This window comes from Terrapene carolina, unplaced genomic scaffold (assembly GCF_002925995.2).
Source record: "Terrapene carolina triunguis isolate 2854851 unplaced genomic scaffold, T_m_triunguis-2.0 Scaffold18, whole genome shotgun sequence".
NCBI classification, from domain to species: Eukaryota; Metazoa; Chordata; order Testudines; family Emydidae; genus Terrapene; species Terrapene triunguis.
The window spans coordinates 1,295,286-1,317,676 of record NW_020664369.1 but is presented as its reverse complement, the minus strand read 5'-3'; the positions used below and the strand labels follow the sequence as shown (position 1 = coordinate 1,317,676).

Below are 22,391 nucleotides of genomic sequence, written 5' to 3'. Positions count from 1 at the left end.
ATAACTGAGAGCTGGATGCCTACACACTAGGAAAGCATTATGGTAAAAATGTGTTGCCTTTATGCAGAGCTACCTAAAAAAGGCTGGATTTGATTTCATGTTGACGGTCACATTGTTTTTAAGTATCTGTAATAATATATAAATTACTGGTCCCATGAAAAATTATTTCAGAATGGAGAAAAAAAGATACACAGACAGTTTTCTTCTTCCTTTAATATCAGGTGATGTAATAGACTTCTAAAAATGGACATCTTGAAATTATTACACTTGATGCATAAAACGGGTATATGTTACATTGTAAGATTCAATGTTATAAAAGTTGAAATGAACTGAAAACAAAGATCTTTGTATTTTTACTATTAATTATTCCCTCCAAACACATAATAGAATTACCTGTAAAAACAGTCTTTTCTTCAGTGTCTTACAGCTGCTTTCCAACCAAATCAAAAAGTTCAAAGGGTATAAATATCAACATGACTGATGGGAGATAAACTAGATGGAGTTCCAAAGTGGACATTGGCTTAAGACACACATACTTCCTGCTGGATATTTGGTTGTGGAAGTTTACTATCTTCTGTCTTTTCCTGCCCAGGACCTTGGCACAGAGTCTTGCGTTTAAATAACCGTAGACTCAACCTTAATAAGTCACTGTCTACTACTGGGGAATTCGTGTAAGTCTGTTTTGTTGTGCCCTGTTTGGATTGAAGAAAGAAAAATTAGTGGCTTTTTGACAAGTGGGCTGAGATATTAGACTCCCTCAATAATTAAATAATAACCGTATGTGCTTGGAAATGGCTCCTCCTAGCATTAATTCTAACAGTCATTTTGCCTTCTCTATTGACATGCAAAGTCAGGAAACCTAATTCAGCATGTGACAACTGACAAATCCTTAGAGAAAACATTTTACAGGAACAAATATTTAGTAACATTCCTAAACTAGAAAACTATACTTTTACAAACATTATTTGTACAAAAGCCCATAGAATCCAAAAACATCAAGGGATTATTCAAAAACCATCCCTGAAACCACATTTCTTTAAATTATTTTAATTTATATATTCTGCCTTTATAAAAGCGTGTTCCCGGAATTTAAATAAAATCTAGCATACGAGGGAGCACTCACCCCTAGTCACACATCTGAAATTAATCCCTTAGGCTAAAGTAAAATAAAAATCCCATGACCACTTAATACCAATGGAAGTCCGTCCTCCATTAGATTTTGGTCAGTAAACATTGATTTCACCGCACACAGACAAAAAATATTTCCATCAATAATCAAAAAGTACAGATAGGAAAAGAAAGAAAAAAAGCTGCTTGAGAAATCACTTTGATTTAAGGATATTGGTTTTGTATGTTTTGACGTGATGTTGACAACCTGTGTTTTAACGGTTATAAAACTTCAATTTTGTGAATGTCAACATCTGCTGCCAATTACAGTCTGACCTGACCACTCCCTTAATTTTGCACAACTGTGAAAATTTAAATCAATATATATTGAAAAAAATGCTTAAATATAAACACTGATATTATCCACTGAAATTTAAAAAAAATAATCAAATTCTGCCAAGTCTAATTATTTGTGCGTGCAGGGAGGTGAGAACAGAAAAATAGACCAGCAATAACATGTAAACTATATCAGAAGAAAGGGTTATATCATTGTAGAAATATTTTGAAGGCAAAGACAATTCATGTTCTTATATTTTGAATGCTTTATGTAATCCATGCACTTGCCTTTTCATTTTTCACTAGCTGCTTGCGAATTGCAGAATCCCTTCTAAAGCACAGGGCTTTACAGCAAGGACCAAGGTTACTAAGAAGACCTGCTCTCTCTTCTTTTCGCAGTAATGCAGCCATGTTCAGGGCCCCAAGTTCATGTTCAAACAGATTTTCTGCATCTACAAAGAGATCAGCATATACAAGAATAACTTTGCCGACTGTGAAATATTTTTTGTCCCACAGAAGAGTGAATTTATTGAAGGTAAAAATTCTCACATATGATTTACAGACTCCCTAGTCATGTATTATTTCTAAAATTCTTGCCCAAAATTGAACTCAGTGTTAGAGGAAATAGGAGACAAGGTGACTCTTGACCTCTGAGAAGAATACAAACAACAGCTCCTCACTTCACCCTTTCCACTGATTGGTGGAGCAGCATTAAATAGAAGAGTCTAGAATGAGTGTGCTTTCACCTTCCGCACTGGAGGGAAAGGACTATGATGGCAGTCATAACTGAGGGTTAAAAACTTGGGCACAGCTCTAGAATGGCCTTCCTCCATGATCAGATGAGTGGGTGTGAAGACAAGGGGGTTCAAAGTTGGCATTAATCAAAGTCCTATGTTTCCCTTTTGTGTATGACCAATGGGTACACCACCATCAAAATGGGCCAGATGTGGCTAAACAGATGTGAGATGTAGAATATTTCCCTTTTCCTTAGTGCAGTTGCCACTTCTCTCTCTGCAAAAAGGATGGCAAAAAGGTGCCCAGGAACCATGGAGAACAAGTCAGGAAATAGATATTCTAACCAGCACACTCTTCCTATGAGTCGCTCCCACCCCCCAAAAACTACCCTGTTAATGCTATTTGGAATGGAAGCATTAATACTTCCTCTATGTTCTGTATAATATCTCTGCCAGAAGTGTCAGTGGGCAGCAGCAGCAAAACAATTAGGCCAGCCCCATTGCCACTGCTTTTTCTTGGGGGAATCACAGAGAAGTGTGGATTTGGACCTGAGCTTCTTTCTAATCTTTTCTAGGTCACAACCTCTAACCCAGATAACACTGCCATCAATCCAAGAATAAAAAGGAGAGGATGTATCCAAACCCATCTCTGATTAATGTAAAAACAAAAGGATAACATACTAAAGCATAACAGTGTGACCGAAAAACTTACGTTACAAAGACCAATGTGATATACTACAGAAAAAAACCATGGCCTTAGGTACAATTCAGTGACATCTAAATATCAAAAACTGTTTTATTTGGTGCTTGGCAGAGAGCATGAGCATTTTACATGAAGTCTCACATATGGCACTGTAAAAAGCAAGAGACCTGGGACAAGTCTAACAGATAAAGGTTTGAAGGCTACTGCAGAGATCTAGGCAGAATGCATACAGGGACACGGGGACACATTTTTTAATCCACTTACAAAGTGATCTTTTGACCAAGCTGAGCAGGACATTTTTCAGACAAGATAAAAGTAAAAAAGTATTCAGAATCAAGGATGGGTCAAAGAAAATAACAATGAAGTTGCCAAGACAATCCAGATGGCTAATCAGGAACTCAAGTAAATGACAGACCAAAAGGCAACTTCAAAGCCTGCCTGTAACCAGGAGTCTGCCAAGGTACCAGATGCTGTTGCTCAAAGAGCATGTTTCACAGCTAAGCACCTGGGTCCTAAGAGGAAACAGTTGTAAATAGTAGATGGGGAGGAACCAACTAAATAAAGACTAGAGATTTAAATTCCATCACTTGCTAGAAAATGGATAAACAAACAAGAATCCCAAAAGGGGTTTTCTTTCTTTTGTACTTCAATTCACTAATAGAAGCAAGAGATCCATGTATATGAATAGGTGAAAAAGTTAAACACAAATCAACCTAAATCAATGGAGCCACTACAATAATACAAATATATACTTATACCAGCAAGTATCAACATAAAATCTATGTGCATTTTGAAACTATAATGCTTACTAGTTCTTTCTTTTCAAAGACACTTTATAGAATCATAGAAGATTAGGGTTGGAAGAGACCTCAGGAGGTCATCTAGTCCAACCCCCTGCTCAAAGCAGAACCAACCCCAACTAAATCATCCCAGCCAGGGCTTTGCCACTTTACTAATCCTGGGATGGAATTTTATCCCCGCGGGAAACAGAATTACCTTTAGGTTTTTCTAAAACTCTCTGGCAGGTTTCTTTAATTTTGGTGAAGAGTTCAGGGCCCGCCAGTCGTTTGGAAATGCCAACTCTCAACATAACAGCACATGGTGTGAATTTTAAGAGTGCCGCCCCAGGCTCCCGTGGCTCTTTTGGCTGCTTTGGCATAAGACTGGACCAATCCACATCTATTACATCAACAGGATCTGCAAAAAGATACAATGGAGAATGAGCTATCACATCATCATCCCTTATTATGAATGGCTAGCTTCATCTGGTGTCTTGAAGGTAGTATAAATCAGCTGAATATTGTTCAGAAGCCCTCTCAAAAGGTGAATTCTTTCGTACTTCAGAATTTAGATTATGGTGTCAAACTCATGATGGTGGTGGTAAACTGGATTAAGGGATTCCTCCAAAATCTGTGTCTCCTGCTTGTATTTAAAAAGAAAACCCAATTTCTGTTTTTAATATTCTTGAAACCTCCTAATGAAGAGACTGCTTGGGCTCTGCTGAATCAGCGGGTCTGGAAATAGTCGCTTCATTAGGCATAGAAATCATAGTACAACTAAGAACACACTACAATGGACCTGATTCAAAATATTTAACTGATTGGTGTATAGATTAGACCTTTGGCTGCTATTCTCTGCTGTAGCATTGGTGCAGGCAATAAAATACATCTGCTCTTTAAGGAGACGTGATTTACTGGACAGAACTGGAGCTGTGTTTTTGTCTAACACAGCAGGTATATTGTAGCCAGCATGAACATATCCACAGGATTTAGCATGAAATGCCTTTCCTACTTTGGATAGGTTGATAGGCAGTCAATTCATTAAGATACATTGAAAAATATGAATCTTGGAACCATTACAGTATCTCTAAAATTTCCTGTCCCTTTTAAACACACCAGTTCCCTAGTAAAATAACGAATGGGATACAAAGACACTTATCATTAAGTCAACTGGTCCAATTTTTGCATTCAACTACTAGTAAAAAGGGATTTGCTATATATTTTACCTGGCATCTTCTCATCCTCTTGTTGATCCTCCCTCTTTTCAGCATCACCTGCCAGAATTTCATCTAGTTCATCATCACTGATTGGCTCATATTCTCCAGCAGCAGACCCTAGTGACTGCACATCATCTATCTTGGCCTCATCTTCTCCTCCTACAGAAACAGACATGCACTGCAAGCTTAAAAACTGTCATTTTTTAATATTTCAGTATCCTGATAACTAGGCTACAGCATGTATAGGCTTGAGCAAATAAACCTGATAGCTTTCTTGTGGAAGCACATTCAACACTGATAGAAGCTGTTCAGTTCTGCGGGTGGTCAAATAATTTTTCCCACCTGACAGATAGTAAACCCTTGAATTTAACTTGGCTCAAGTCAATTTCTACTTGTGCAATGTTAGGCAGCATGCATACTCAGGATCAAATTTAAAAGGAATACAGAAAGCGGTGTAAGTTACATGAAGGTAGGTGTGTGTATCTTACACTTTCAAGCCCCTTTCTGAGAAGCTATAGCAAGGAGCTTGAAGAAGGTTACACCAGGTTCCCTTAATCTCTGTTTCACTTGTTTGATAATTTGCAACCTATACTACCTTACACATCACCCCTAAATTTGATCCTTGAATTAGAAACACCACACTGATGTCATAAGTTATTGTAATTAGGTCATCTTGCGGCCCATGGAGAAATGGCTGGGACTCTGCCTCTCCTCTGGGATTGAAAGTCCACCCAAAGCAGTTATGCACCAGCACCGCCCACGTGCAACCCACACTCCAGATGGGTTCCCACAATCCAGATAAGGATGTGTACAGCCAACTGGTGGCCATCCACTCCATAAGTCACCTCAAAGACAGCATCTACGAGCCGGAGTAGACTTTCTGGATCTGGGCACCTAGGAGATGTACTGATTCAATCCACTGAGTGAGCGGCCTCTGCCAGCAGGACTCTGATCAAGAAAGAGCTGGAATGTACAGATACCCTCTCCTTGCAGAGTGTAGCAGAAATACTGCCACCTGTCCTTTTCGCCCAGAAGTGAAATTCTCCTTGTGTGGAAGCTGCATCCAAGGGTACAGTTTGTTTGCCCTTGGTACATTAAGAAATTAGAAATCAATGCAGAAAACTAAGGGAAAGACAATAGTAAGAGTGTAAATTAACTACTCAGAACATCTGTCACTGCTTTGAAGGGAGCACAGCATCTCTGGTATCATTAAAGTCTTCACTTGAAGCAAACACATTAAACGTTCAACACACAATCATAATTAAGTAATTAAATCCTGACACATTTTATGTTAGGCCTATACACAATGACTGTAGCCTAAACAGAACAAGACAGCTGATGCTGCACCAACATCAGAGTTGAAAGTTGTACTAAGATACACACTCGTTTCTCTCTAAAGGGAAATTTTTAGAATCTACACTAAATTTCACTCTGGATCTCATCATAATTTTCAGTGTCAATACTTGCATAACAAACTTCAGATTTTCATGATACATCCTCTATTTTCTAGTAGACCCTATGAATACTGTACTACTGAACACACCAGTTCACATTTTTTCTCAACTACATGCTTGAGTAGAGCAGATATTTTCTGATTTTCAAAAGTCGAATGACCTCCTTGTGTGCCACATATGTTGTTTCATAAAATGTGCATGAGCCATAATTCAAACCCAACAACCAAAGTTCTTAGGTAATAATCAGGAGAAAGAACAGTAGAAAGAATGTGCATCACCCTTTTGTTTTAGTTCCCATTTTAAGAAATATTTTGCTTTGAATCACTGGAAGTGAATTGTTTTTTATTCTGTGTCTAGGAAAAGATATAAATTAAGACAAAACTATGCTGTAATTAAAAAAGGTAAATATAAACAGATTTCAGACTGCTAAAAAAAATACAATACAACCAGGAAAAACTGAGTGACAAAATAATTAGGGAAGGAAAGTATGTGATCCTTTGGGAGATGGTATGGACAATATAAACATAGCAGAAAGAATGTATTGAATGTCAACGAAACATGCACTGAGAATACAGTTTCTTATTCAGTCACAAATTTGTGCTTGCTTTTTTAGATTTTCCAAATAGGTTATGGAATTTTTCCCTGCTTCATAATGAACCAGACAATTCAGTCTCTCTTAAGGGCAAGACTCAAGCTACTTAGTTCAGCTCTTCCTCAGTGGGTTTTAAATGTAGTTTTCGATTTAAGTGGCTGCCCATGTCTATATTACCTTTGTTTCTTAAACCAAGCACATATTTTTTCAGAGCCAGAAAAACTAGCAAATTTTATTTGTGTTGAATAAAATTACTTTTCTGAAGTTATTCCTGGACAAGACCTATCTATATGCTAAGAACTATACACATCTTAAAATTATACCATCGGCAGTTCTCTGGCAACTGGCTCTGTGGAAAAAAATAATATGATTGAGACATCTTTTAATGATGCAACATTTTTTAAAATGAAGGAAAATATAAGACTGTCATCAATTTTTCTTCTCCTAAAATGCTTTCTATTTTTCTACAGTTTTCCCCTTTAACTCTTCTTACCAATATCCTCCACAGCTGTCACTCCCACACTGAGAAAAAGGCTAATGGTGTAAAGGGGTGATGAAGAAAAGGGAATTTTTGTTCTTTAAACCACCTGACTATTCAGAAATTTGGTGCCTAAGCAAATTTTACCTTGTCTCATTTATGTTTATTTGTCTCAAGACTGCTTTGGAAGTACACAATTAACGAAGCACATGCTAAAAAAGCTGCTCATAGGGATTATGTCTCAGGGTACCGGCTTCCACAGTGGAAAAGCTGGAGCCAATCTACATATCAGAGAGTGACCTTTCCGTAGAAAATTATTCTAATTACTGTAGTTTGATGTTATGTTAAAAGGGGAAGGCGTAAAATAATTGACACACTAGTTTCTGTTCCAGAACATCTCACCTTCTAAGCTCTCCACTTTCTCAGCTTCATTTCCATCTTCAAATCCTTGTGAAGTTCCCAAGTCCTTTTCTGTCCTTTCCTTCTCCAAAGCTGTAGTATCCCGGCAAACCCCATCAGATTCCTTTTCATGATCCCTGTCCAGTTTTGGTTCATTGCGCTTTGTTGTCTCTGTTTGAGAAGAAATGTCAAGCGTTCTGTCCCTGTCTCTGTCTCTTTCAGTAGTATCAGGAAGTTGTCTCTCTCTTTCCCTGTCCAAGTCTCTTCTTTTTTCCCTCTCTCGCTCTCGGTCTCTGATTCTGTCACGATTCCGTGGCCAGTCTTTATCTACATCCCGGTCCCATTCTCTCGGCCTTCCATCCCTCCTTTCTCTGTCTCGTTCACGATCGTGATCATGTCTATCTCGTTCTTGAAGCCTCTCCCTGCTATCAAAGGACCCAGATCTGGAATGGACCTGACGATCTGATTCAGGAGAACTTCTTCTTGAACTGTGGCTTCTTGAATCTTGACGATCTGAATAAAATATTAAAGAGACATGACTGTAGCAAGTGAATGCAGTACACATTTATCTGTATCAAAACAGACAAAAATATCATAAACAGTTTTACAGACTCTGATGTCAAAACAGACCTTTGAGGGCAAGAATAACAGAATGAAGATTTCTTCATAAAAATCACCTCTATGTATTTGACCTTATTCAAGGGCATGACTTCTCTTAATTATCACCTTCCTCCCCCCCCCCCAAAAAAAAACCATTTTTCAATAGCTAAAAACTGCTTCTTTAAAATCAAACTGTAGGTATTTCTGTATTTTGTATGTGAAACAAAAGAAGGGAAAACAAGTGTCATCATTTTGAAAATTTGCCATTCTGAAATCCAGTAAAGCCATGGCTGGCAAATAAACTTGTTCTGTAATCCCATCATATGTCAAATTTAAGCAAGATGTGGATTGACATTTGACTGGGGCCCTCCAGGATATACCCAACAGTGGCAAGAAGTTTGGCATTTTCCCCGAGTCAGTACTGAACCAATTCTCCAGCATGGTTCTAGGAAATAGTGTGTTGGTGGGGGGTGCATTCTAACCCATAAAAGAGGAAAACTAATGACCTGATCAGTTGTAATCATCAGCCATTTCAAATCAAGCAATGGTTTCTGCCTAATTTCCCCTTGCAATTCCATTCAGATACTGTATTCTTCACTTACAAGTACTTTGTAGCACTGCATGAAATGTTAAAACAGCTTTACTCAAACAGACACGGCCATATTTCCACAGCAGGTAAAATATTTTCTATACATTTCTTATCTGCCCTCAACAATCTTTAAATGAAAGGTCCTATGCATGTGCAAATTACAAAGATTGGCACGTCTATTCACTAAGAGCTACCAGTATAGCTTTCTTCCCCCACTGAAGTTAAAGACCCAGTAGAAAGACTGACAGTAGTGTCAGGTCATCACACACAACCACTGCCCAGCAACAAGAGTACAGGACAGAGACAGAGGACCAAGTAACTGCTGCCCAATTGTCTGCAAAACCATTTAAAGGCTTCTTGAAAGTTTAAAACAAATATTCCATTTTGTCCAGTATCACTTAAAGGAAACCATTACCTATAAAAAGCTTGCTATTGGATTTAAAGATCCATAACTTTAAATAGCATGTGTAAATGCTGTTTATTTTGAGATGTTTTCATATGGGTATATTTGTGTTCTTGACAGTATCTTATTATAAGAACATAAGAACGGCCATACTGGGTCAGACCAAAGTCCATCTAGCCCAGTATCTTGTCTTCCGACAGTGGTCAATGCCAGGTGCCCCAGAGGGAATGAACAGAACAGGTAATCAAGTGATTCATCCCGTCACCCATTCCCAGCTTCTGGCAAAGAGAGGCTAGGGACATCATCCCTGCCCATCTTGGCTAATAGCCATTGATGGTCCTATCCTCCATGAATTTATCTAGTTCTTTTTTGAACCTTGTTATAGTCTTGGCTTTCACAACATCCTCTGGCAAGGAGTTCCACAGGTTGACTGTGCGTTGTCTGAAAAAATACTTTCTTTTGTTTATGGCAAACCTTTATAAACCTGACATGTTCAAGTATGTAAAGCGTGGCACAAAGTCCATGTATTTTCTTGATGCTAAATCAAGAAGTTTTAGGAGAAGCTTGGTATGATTATTATCCTAATTTGAACCGAACTGGACTAGAAAGAGCAGGAAAAGACTCCGGAGGCTTGTCCAGACACCTGAGGAAACAACTGGAAGTCACAGCCACATTTTTTCATCAGAAGATTATAGGGAATAATTTGGACAACAGAAACACCACCACAGAAGGTGGTAATGGAGATTTCACCTTAAAATGGAATCTGTAAATAAAATATGGATACATAATATGGGGATATATTTTAACATCCTAGAGGGTTGAATCCTCTGTTCATGGTTTAGTAATTAAGTTTAACTAAAAGACCATCCCCCCGGGAGCAAGATCAAATTTTTTCAGTATAACAGCCTACCTGAAACAAACAAGAAGACAAATAAAGACTTGAAAAACAATGCAATCTGGTCAGGGGTCAGGTCAAGTTTTTCAACTCCACAGCAGCAATCTCAGACTGCTGACTATGTCTCAACATAAAAATTATTTGCCGTCTGAAAGGGTTAAAAAATAAATCAGAGTATGGGACACAAATGTATGTCTTCCATGCCAATTTTGTCCTGACAACATCCAGGCTGCTCTTGCTTCTTCCCTGCTCTCTTTTCACATGGAGGAACATCCACTGATGTCTCTATCAGACAAACATCTAATGTTCCCCATCTGCCAAGTGGGTGAAAAGCATTTTCAGTACTGCTAAGTTATGTATAATGTAGTACAGGAAGCAAGAAGAAAGCTGGAGCTCTACAACAGCCAGTTTGTTTCATGAGAACAGTAGCACTCCAATGAAGGGGCCTAATATCTTAAATAATTTCTTGCCTGTTTTCCTCACTCTCCACAGGCATAAAGCTAAGTAATTCAGTTCCAACTGATTATTTAGGTTCAGGACAAAGATGATTTTCATTTGTATTAAATTTTCTATTAAGGGCCGCAACCTAATGACTTCACTGCAAATTTCTCTCAGGAACCATGTTGAACATAGCTCCTTGAAACATGTAAAATTTAACTTCATGCACATCATTGCATAATTTCAATATTAAAATTTAATTTCAATTTGTTTATAATTGTTAAAGTACATTTTATATAATAAAATTACTACTATGCTCTGTGTTAGCATAAGAGCTTTTCTAATTTAAAAGTTTAATTAGTTCCACAAATATGTTTTAACTCTGACAGCATAAATTGCTATTTCTTGTTGAATATTCCAGGCTCAGCAAAGGGATAATCCATCCCTATTGATGCCAAGAGTTTTAAATCATAATTTGAAGGAATATTCAATTCCCTCTAATTTTATTATGGAGGCAGAAGATGATTCACTGGATATGAAAGGAAAAGCAAGAGCTTAAGGCCATGCTAGAAGGATTTGGAAGTGGAGTCTATTCACTTTCACACAGTATGATATAAATCTGTTTTATAAAGACAGTATCTTATTACCTGAAGACGTGCTGCGGCTGGGTTCCCCTCGTTTCAACTGATCAATTCTAGACTTCCGTTCCCCGGTGATTTCTAAGCTTTTTTTCTCTCTGTCCCTGGAGCTGCTGTGCAGGACCCTTTTCCGACCTGTCTGGTCATCTCCACTGCGATGAGCTGACTCATTGGAGGGTGATCGAAGTCTGCTTGAAGTATGACTTCGATTGCTACCAAGACTGCTGCTGCGCTTCTGATCCACAGGTTTGCGATGAGGTGCATCTTCTATAGTAACATGTGGGGTTTCTACCTTTTCTCCCCTCAGTCTATGGCTTTTTCTGTGGGATTCTTCAGTGCTTCTTTCTGGAACAATGATTTCACCACGTTCTGGAACATCTTCATCTGACCAGTCACTAAATGTTGTGTCTTCTCTTTTCGGAGCAGCTTCTACTGCCACAGCTTTCTCAGGTACTGTTTCAACCAACTCCTCTTTTGTTGTTACAGGGGGAGTTCTTGGGCCTTTTTTCTTTTTATGGTGTGGGACAATTTCTTCATCAGAAACCTCAGAATCACCCTTTGACCTCTTACGTTTCTTCTCAACAGTCTTCTTTTTTGGAACTTTCTTGGGTGAAAAGACCTGGCCCCCTTCTACAGTTGACTCAGTGTACCGTTCCACCCCGATGTCATCATCTTTTTTCTTCTTTGTGGTCTTTTTCTGCACTTTAGCTTTCTTCTTATTCTCCTCATGTATTCTATCAGATGCATCTCGTTCTTCAGAAGGGCGATGTCCTAAGCTCTCTTGAACCCTGGTCCGTGAGCTTTCAGTGACTTCTGTTTGTTCTCTCTGCTCTCTCTGTTTATCTCCTGAAGAAACCCTCTCTTTGAACTCTGGTTCTTCATAACGTCTTGAACTTTCCTTTCTCTCTGGCTTTCGACTCTGCCTGTCTTCTGTAAGGTGCGTGGGGCTGAGAGATCGGGATTCTTGTGGTCGCACAACCTGACTTAGCAGCCTGTGCTTCTCATCTACAAGTGGAAAAGATATATATTTTTATTGTTCGGGGGGGGAGGGGGGGAATGCACATTTTGTGCATCCTGTACATACCAAAGGAAGTTTCAATCAAAACAATCCATTATTTCCAGCTACATTCTTCAAGCTTTTAAACAGCTGCAGTATCGATGGATTTTTTCCACTTTTAATAGATATGCCTCTTAAAGACAAATGTTGGGGCTACTGCCCCAGGACAATACCAATACATTATAACAAAATTAGCATATAGAATAAATAGTATGTCTAATACATAGCCCCACCACTCTACAAGAAAAACAGCCTTACAGTGAAAAAACAGGGAGATGAAGACACTTTGAAAAGCTTAATCCCTCATTTTCTATTTAAGATTGCAAGGAACTTCTTCATAGTTACAAGTTAGCCTGTATACTGTGGCAGAGACAACGCACTCCTACTTACTTTTATCATCTCCACTGTTGTAGGCATCGCTATCAGGAGAATGCTCACGGCGGCGCTTGGGTGATGGACGAGGACTAGGGCTACTTTCATTTCTGTGACGCTTCCTATATTGGACAAATAAATGCAAATTCCATGCAGATGCCTTTTAAAAAACCAACAGCTGTATTTCTTTATCATCTCTGTAAATATCAGTAATATAACACCACCTGTACTCTATGCACCTCTCTCAAAATACAAGATACCAAAAGATGTCCCACAATTTTCTAGATTCATTAACAACAAAGTTTCAAGTAAGATCAGTTTTCATTTGCACTCCAAATACTTAAAATACTTTCATTGATGATACTTCCCAACTTTTAAACAAAACAAAATATTCTTTAAGATGATCGACTGTTTTTTAGGCCAGGGCCGCCCGGGGGGGGGCGCGCAAGTGGGGCAATTTGCCCCAGGCCTCAGGCCCCCACAAGAATATAGTATTCTATAGTATTGCAACTTTTTTTTTATGGAAGGGGCCCCCGAAATTGCTTTGCCCCGGGCCCCCGGAATCCTCTGGGCAGCCCTGTTTTAGACAAAGGGAATTTATAAACCTGGTAAGTATTGTTTAAGAGATGATCTTAATATCAATATTTTTTGTGCCAAAGGTCCCATACAGATACCTAGAATCCTATGAATCAGCAACCCAGGCTATGCCAGAGGGGTAGTCATAACCTGCAGCACCATGCTGGGCACACCAGCCTTAAACTCTTAGGATATGTCTACACTGCACTTTTGTCGGTAAAACTTTTGTCGATCAGGGGTGTGAAGAAAAAAAAAAAACAAACCCCCCCCCCCCCCCCCCCCCCCCAACCGATAAAAGTTTTACCAACAAAAGCGCCGGTATAGACAGCACCATGTTGGCAGGAGACACTTGCCCGCTGACAAAGCTACTGCACCTCGTTGGGGGTGCTTTTATTTTGTCACTGGGAGAACTCTCTCCTGTTGACAAAGAGCGGCTACACTGCGTACCTTACAACGGCACAGCTGTAGTAGCACAGAAGTGCTGCTGTAAAGTGTGAAGTGTAGACATAGCCTTAGTGATGTTTCATCCTTTTTCTTCTAGGATGATGCTAAGAATTCCAGTACCAAAAACCCTTTAGGACCTTTTTCTTGCCCTTGGTAAGACAACCAAAAATGACAAAGAAGTGACCTTAAAAGGAGTTCTTGCTTGAGGCTGAAGAAGAGATTGTGCCAACAAGGAGCCCACACCCAATGGCCTTTGGGTGTAGAACGAACTTTCTTAGCACTGAGGAAAATCCTGGCACTGTGGGAGTACTCACACCTTGTTCCACAGGAACAAACCGATTTGATGCCAAAAGTGTTTCAGCACCAATACACCAAAAGGTTCTTGCTTGGCATATTTATAAGACCACCTTGGTAAGAAAGGCATAGAACCCCCACTGCCTATTGGTCTGGGTTCCAAGTGTGAAGACCCTCCACACCAAGAATGATCCAGGGAAAAAAAGCTTTTCCCAGGAAGTACATACATACAGACGTGTGTATCTACTTCCAGGAGGAAGTAGCAGCATGATGAATACCACTTAAATCAATCTGCCATTCCTGTCCAAGTCCTTGGAGAGACATCTGACCAAAGCCCAAAATAAAAACAAAGGACTAGAGTCAGGACCAGAGTCTGGCCCCCATTCCCACTCCTTTGCATGACTCAAGTGGTATTCAGGCTGCAAAGACGAGGCAGCTCAGAATTCTACTGGAGTGCTGGAATCACTGGTAATTTAGAGTCAAGGAGGGGTTGGTTGCCTGAATACAGCTGTACTGTTGTAAATCTGGATGCAGAACGGGCCCTTGAGGGCTACTGCAACTGCACATAGTATAAGCAGCCCAGAGGTTGCTCTAACTTAGACTAATGGTTAAACTGGGCCCTAGTTTATTTGCATTTATTTGTAAGCATGCCTTCTACTTGGAAAGGAAAGTGGAAAGGTTTGAGGCAATTCTTTGTTCCTGTGGGAGTTCCACTGTTTTGTACTAGTAACCGAGGGCTTATCTTTTGTCGACAAAACAGTGGAGGTGTACACACTGAAATGCTTCTCCTGCTGATGTAACTCCCCTCCTACGCAGACATAATAAAACCACCTCAACGAGAGACGTAGGGCTTATGTCGGTGTAGTTAGGGCAATGCAGTGTCTGTGTAGACACTGCATTCTTTACATTGGCTGTCGGCTGCTCGCTAGGAGCATGGCAGCTGACCAGACTCTGGGTGTGGATCTCCCCACCAGAGGTGAGAAGCCCTAGGCAGCTGCCTCCTGCTCCTGGCTGGGAGTACTGAGGTGAGAAGCCTGAGGGGGCAGCGGGGCTCCCAGTGGGGAGCTGCATGGACCTGAGAGCCCTGGCTTTCAGTCCCCCACATTGCCCCCCTTCAGTCGGTGGAAGTGCTCCTGGTGAGGACGTGCACCACTGACAGAAACGGTAGTGTGGACATCAGCCACCGCAGTAATTAATGCGGTGGCTCTAAGTCGACCTAACATAGGTCGACTTACCTTTGTAGTACAGACATAGCCTAAGAAAGCACTGTCTCCTGCACAAATAAATGTAACCCTTTCATTAAACCCTATGCATCCGAAGAAGTGGGTTGTAGCCCACGAAAGCTTATGCTCTAATAAATTTGTTAGTCTCTAAGGTGCCACAAGTACTCCTGTTCTTTTTGCGGATACAGACTAACACGGCTGCTACTCTGAAACCTTTCATTAAACTATTTCATTGTGCCAGTGGAATGGAGATGATTTGCAGCTTGATCCAGAGCATAAGACTCTCTCAAGTATTGCTGGGACAACTGAGGATCTGGTCCTAAAAGTGAAACAGTGCAAGCTATTTCCTTTACAAACTAGCTAACCAACAATATATGAGAAATTAAAGGAGCTTTGAATAAAACCCAAGGAATTGCTTTGAGTGCAGTGAAAAGATTACAATATCCACAGCTGGCTACATAAAGAAAGGATTGAGGTTAGTCTTGTGGCCCCAATGAGCACTGCTTTAAAGACAGTTCCCAAAACTCGGAAGTGCATCCTACAAATGGAAATACACAGAGATCACTCCAATGGAGAATCAAGACTGTATTTGCTAGAAGGATCTAGAAAAAAGTTAAGCGCAAAAATTTATATTATCCTTCTAAACTTTTTAATTGATTATTTAAACTAATTAGATTTTTTTTTTAAATACAGAATGAATTTTTTTTTTAGAGTAAATGCCATAAATGTAGGGAGGATATGCTATCTTATTCATACATAGCAGATGTTTCATCTCATATTTAAGCAAGAATCTCAACAAAGGATCTGCTACAGTAACATCTGAATGAGACAGAGTGAACTCTCAGAGATTTGCTAGGGGCTCTGGAGTCAACACATAACCCTTTACAAGCTCCTACTAGCAGACATGTGCTACTTGTGCCGTAGCAAACACTTGGTTTACAACAATGAAAACAGAGAGAGTTACACCATGAAACATTAAAGGATCACATGGTATTTTGTATTTTTGGTGAGAAAATAAGTCACATGCAGAATCACTTACTTAGATTTCCTCTCCTCGTGGACATCTCTTGTATTCCTTTCTTCTCGGACATCTTCTCTCTTATCTCTGCGGTCATCCCTTCCTTTTTCTTTGTCCTCCCAGTCTCTCGGACGTTCTCGTTCCTTATCCCTGTCACGACCCCGCTCTCTCTCTCGTTCTCGCTCTCGTTCTCGCTCTCTTTCTCTCTCCCTTTCCCGTTCCTCCCTCTCTCGCTCTCGTTCTTTCTCTCTCTCCCTTTCTCTCTCTCTCTCCCTCTCTCTATCATGGTCTCGGTGGTCTCTGTCCCGTTCGCGTTCTCTGTCTTTGTCCCGCTCTCTTTCTCTCTCCCGTTCTCGGGCACGATCGCGTTCTAGTTCTCTTTCCTTTTCTCTCTCCCTCTCCCGGTCTCTCTCTCTTTCCCTCTCTCGTTCCCTTTCCCTCTCTCGTTCCCTCTCCCTGGCCCTTTCATCTCTCCTATCATCAACCCGGTCTACCCTTCGTTCTTCTCTCCTTTCATCACGCTCAAGGTCATCGCTCCTTCCTTGGTGCCGTACTGGTGAGCTTGGTCTTTGATCTGTAAAGAAAGTCAAGTTTCATTGCCAGTGACTAATTAGATAGATACGCTTCTCACAGTACACTAATCATTTAAAATTAGAATAGAAGCTTCTGTATTCTTATTAAAGTAGAAGGATACAATCTAGATATCTGCATTAAACATAAACCAGAAGCTTCTTGCAGAATGCTGGAAAAGGTTCTGAATGACATGAGGGGAAGTGCACTATCTTAAATTTCTTCATTTTAAAAATATTTCAAGTCTTTTCTACTTAAAGCTTAAGGTCACTACAAACCATGGCTATAAAGGTTTTATTTTGTATAAGTCTATTCCCAGTAATTTCAAAAACTTTATCTGCTTACCATTTGATTACTACTATTGCCCAAAAGCATGATCAGATATTTTCTATATGATTTCAATTAAACAGATGCTTAAAATGGACACTCATTTTAAAATGAAGTTTATCATTCTATTAAAGAATGCAGGATTTTACTTTTCTTCAATCCATTCTCAGTTCCACAGTTCCTCTAGCCAGCACGTTCAATACTTAGAAAAATATGAAACGGCCTGGCTCAGTGGCTCATCATCTGATCCTTCAGGTGACTCAGATCAAGAGAAGGAGGCAAAGAGGAAATATTGGAAACATCAGAACTGAAATCTTACAAATATTCCTTGCGGCTTCACAAGCAAAGCTGTTCTAGGCACAGTACACAGGAACTGGTGGTGAGGGATGGGGAAGAATACATGTGTAAATAGGAAATAACTAGTCTAGAATCACAGGGAAAGTCCTATTTAACTTGAATATTAGCTTTCCTTAGCAACAAAAAATATACATAGTTGCAGACATCTAAATCTCACTTAAGTGGATATAAATTGCGACTAATTTGCATCAGTAACTACACTGTGATCTTAATTCTATTTTAGTAAAGAATAATAGAAAAATCCTCCATGGTGTATGTTAAAGACATTACATAAAGAGGTGAAGGAAACACTTGTATGAATAAAGGAAAATGCAGATTTGACTTTTTGTCCACTATTGCAAAGCTGACATAATGCACATCTCCATACATTATTGAGAGAATATCCTTCAGGGGCATGCATGTGGAGTTTGAACAGAACTGAGTCAATAAAACATACGTTCCCGTTCAGTTTAATCAATTTTCACCTGCGAGTGAATTAATAATGATTTAATGCTCCCTTGCTTCCAGGTAAAATTAAAAGTAAATAGGAATGACATTTCTGCTATGGCCGAAACAATCATTTTTTGGATATGAATCGTTAGTTCAGGCAACTCGGGTCCAGATACAGATTCACATTATTTATGCTGGTATGCCCACATCATTTCAATACCACTTATTGCAATAGTACTACACTGTAATTCAAGTTCTTCATTTTTAAACTATTATTTTTCCACATTATATTGCCACGAGGAGTGGTACTAAGTATCTGCAAACCAGGGTGGACAAAAATTGGATTTTTTTGATAAAATGCTTTTTGAGGAAAAAACCTATCTAAAGATAGTTTTAATTAAGATACATTATAGCTCAAAGATATCTCATCATGGAATAGGGATTTTAAATTCTAATTCTATAGTATGAGACAATATATTCATGTAATGTTTAAGAAAAGTTTTGTAAATGAGTTTCAATAGTTCATTTATTAGGGACCCAATCTTATGGGGTTCCAGGGGCTTCTGTATAGATTATTTAGGTTAATCTTTCTATCTACCCAATGGGACTTAGTGCTCAGTCTAGAAGATATCATCAGAGATGCTTAGTTTTGCAGTTCTCAGACTGCAGATTTGTCTCTCCAGAGATAACATTTTTGCTGTTAACAACATTTTTGCTGTTACAAGCATGTTAACAGCAAAAATGTTGTTAAATAAATAAATTAATATATATAGAGATGAGAAATAACAGACCTCAACCCTATTGTCCCTCTGCAAATTTGTGTACAGAGTCAATCCCTTGCCTCTCTTTAAAAAGTGCAAAGTTTCAAAAAGTTCAATGAATAGAAGATTGTTGGGGGCTGAATAGCTCTGGACAAGGAGAAAAGTCTGGAGATAAATGCGAGACGGGAGGGACAGGCAGTAGAAACAAAAGTGAAACTGTTTGAGCAGCATAACCCAGAAGTCTTGAGGTCTTTCTGAGTGTAGCCGTCATTGATTTGAGATCTACTACCAATCTCTCACTAGAAGGGAAAACCTATAATGGCAGCAGGCCATAAAAGAGACCCAGTTTGGGAATAAGAACCATTCAAGAAATATATGTTTGCTGATGATGTTTTAAAGAAAGTCACCCCAATGAACTGGTGGAAGTCACTTAAGCACTTGGATTCAGAGACTGTTGAAGTGATAATCTCACTTTTAACAGCAGTAGCTTCTTCTGCCGGTGTAGAAAGAATAATTTCTTCCTTTGGACTAATTCATTCCAAATTGAGAAATTGTTTGGGACCTGAAAAAGCAGGAAAGCTTGTTTTTCTTTTCCAGATTATGAACAAACAGGAAAATGAAGGTGAAGATGACTGAGTTAGCTGCAGAAGCCAATATTTTAAGTTTCTCATGTTGACCTGGCTGACACAGTCAATTTAAATTTTTTTTTTTAATATTTAATTTAACTATTTTAGTTAAACAATTTTAACAAAAACAAACCCGATTTTAAAAAACTTGAATGTTTAACTAAATTCAAAAATTCATTTGCTTGTTTTGTTAAAATATTGTGTTTGGTGTTGAAGAAAAAAAATCCATAATGTTGTTCTAGTTAAATAAAACAATTTAAATGTTTGTCTGGTGATGTTCTCCTCCTAATACAGCATGGCAAGAAAATCCTCCAAATATTAATGATTAACCTTGAATTGGAGATAGTTCACCTCCCAATGACTTCATAAATATCTGCTTCAATTACCTTTGGTAAATGAAATAACCAAACAATCATTCATTTTCTGATATAGCTGTAAAACTAATCTGAAAAGTTTTCAGAATAAATCACTTTAAAAATGTACAGTGTGTACCTTCTAAAAATGAAACCTACATCTGAGTTGTGAAGAATATGAATGCACTTTTATATAGAAATTCATGATTAAATCGAGTCTTCCTGACTAGTGATTTAAATCAAATCCACGATGCTGCAAACAATGCTTAAATGTGAAACACGACAGACATCTGGAAGTATATATTTGCTAAATATATGTGGGTATGGATGGATTAATAATTACTGTACTATACGTTCACATCTTTCTCCTTTGAAACATTATACTTGTGTTTGGAAACATCAGATTTAACTTTAAAGTATTTTTGTTTTAGCTGAATACAGGATGCCTAGCCCTGAGAATCTGTATTTTAGTTTTGTATTATGTAGTTTAATATTTTAAACCATATTCAAAACAACTCCTAATGTAATTGAGAAGTAAAATTTTCTCTTACGTGTTCCCTTTTTAAAGCACTGTCTTAGTATTTCTCAAACATTATGTAAATCTGTACTTAAAATTAACTCTGAGAAGGTTTTAATGTTAGAAAAACTATTATTTTTTAGAAACAGAGCAAAGTAAAACCATAAGAGCTAAGGAAAGATATTTAAGCTTGACTCAATTCTATTAGAGCTCCTTATAAACATTTATTGTGCATTTCACTCTAAAACAAATGGCTTGCCTCCCATAAATTTCCTTTGCTGTACTGGCATATTTATATTTACTTCTAATTTTAAGATTTTTACTTAGAACTCAATAAGACATGAAAGTTCAAACTGCACTATAATTTAATCAGCTGGTTACTGCAAAGGAGGTAGAGATAAAAAGTAATTAGAAACTGCCAATGTTCAGGACACATTCAGACTGCAGTCTGTAGGCTAATGACAAGAAGGAAGATGCAGATTAGGTTCAACAAAATCCTTCCTTGAAGGTAGAAGAAAAACTAAAGCAGAGCAGCAGTTAAAAAAAACCTCCAGAGCTTTTCATAGGAACAGAAGACATGACTTATTATGCTGTTCTGTGGAGAGAAGAAAACTTGGCAGAGTAGTGCCTAACATGCCTTTTTAAAGGAATGAACACAGGCAACATCTGGGGATTCAATGGCCACATCCAACATAATTAAAACCTTCCTGAAGACCAAAAATTCATTGTACGTTTACATTTATTCTCCTCACTGTCCCTAAACCCTGAATTTGCCTTAATTAAGCTCTCTTGTTCTGCTAACTGAGGAAGTCAGCAAGCCAACTTTTTCAGAAGCCTTCACTCTAAGATGACTCTTCAGACTGGATGTTGGAACAGAACTCCCTAGGGACAACTTCAGCATTCTCTCTGCTATGAAAATGAAATGTCTCATGCTAAGCCCAAAATGGCAGACCCTTATAAAAACATGGACTCTCCCCATCCTCACCAGCATCTGTATCAAGATTTATTAGCCATTTGACACTGACCACAGCAAAGCATTAATCAATATTAAATTCCCAAGTCAATAAAATGTCATACTGTATTAATCACAGTATTATACTGTGCCTTACTTTAGTAGCCAGTCAAGGTTAGCTAAACCTTCACAATAGTATATTTAAATACTAAGACAAAAAAAAAAATATTCTGTATGATTCTATATCAACAAGTAACATTGTATTGAAATGCAACAGTAGCCACATGCTCATGTATATAAATAGGTAATATCCTCCAGAAAATAAAACAGAAAAATGTTCAGTTCTTTTCAATTTATTCATTTTACATTGAAGTCACCCAAAGTTGTTTGCTTAAAACATACTGAATGAATAAAAACAGCAGTGGGGGAATGCCATAAGCCAGTCGAGGGGGGTAAGGGGGAGAATCTATTATATAGCTGTGCTAATGAGCATTTGTACTAGATATGTCAATTTTTGTTAACCTCAGAACAAGACTGATGCGAAACTCCAATATCAGGTCAGCTGTACGTTTCTGAATTAGTGCATGCATATTTGCATACCTCTCTCTCTGTTGTCACGTCTTTCCCTTTCTCCATGTCTTCTTTCAAAGGATGAATCCCTTGCTTGCTCTCGATTGTCATAGCGGTCTCGGTCAGGGTAGCTACTCCGTGATTCCCAGCCGTCATGGTAATTGCCACTACTGCTATGACTGTCAATTTGAGACCCTCTGGTTGCCCGACTTCCTATTGAAAACATTTCCACCCGCCATAAGAGTTCACGTGTAAGAAAATCCATTGACATTTTATAACAATTAACTATAAGATTTAATTATACCATTGAAACAGAAGTTAAATTCTAAACTCTATTTGACATAGGAAACTGTTTCAATGCTCAACTCCCCATCCTGATGATTTAAAAGTTTATAGTTAACAAATCTGATACACATATTTGTGATAATGAGACGACAACCTACCAAAACCAGAATTAAGATGCTGCACTTGAGTTCTAGGCATCTGAAAATTATATACACCATGCCCAAATACTGTACTCTATTTTCAGGAGAAATCAACTTCCTCTAGTTACAATATGGGTTTTTCTGACTGGTAATAAGGT

General features: G+C 38.6%; 1 protein-coding gene across 2 annotated transcripts in view; it reads right to left on the bottom strand.

Moving 5' to 3' along the window:
- Positions 1-288: 288 nt before the first annotated feature.
- LOC113405022 (zinc finger CCCH domain-containing protein 13-like) overlaps positions 289-22,391 on the bottom strand; it is a 59,439-nt gene continuing 37,336 nt past the window's right edge. For both annotated transcript variants that reach the window (XM_026653477.1, XM_029912015.1), the window contains 9 exons: positions 21,839-22,021; positions 16,368-16,920; positions 12,810-12,913; positions 11,372-12,367; positions 7,803-8,312; positions 4,886-5,035; positions 3,877-4,077; positions 1,732-1,895; positions 289-692 (listed from right to left, as the gene is read on the bottom strand). In XM_026653477.1, coding sequence (XP_026509262.1) covers positions 522-692; positions 1,732-1,895; positions 3,877-4,077; positions 4,886-5,035; positions 7,803-8,312; positions 11,372-12,367; positions 12,810-12,913; positions 16,368-16,920; positions 21,839-22,021 — 3,032 coding nt within the window. In that variant the 3' untranslated portion in view covers positions 289-521. The remainder of the gene's footprint in view (positions 693-1,731; positions 1,896-3,876; positions 4,078-4,885; positions 5,036-7,802; positions 8,313-11,371; positions 12,368-12,809; positions 12,914-16,367; positions 16,921-21,838; positions 22,022-22,391) is intronic.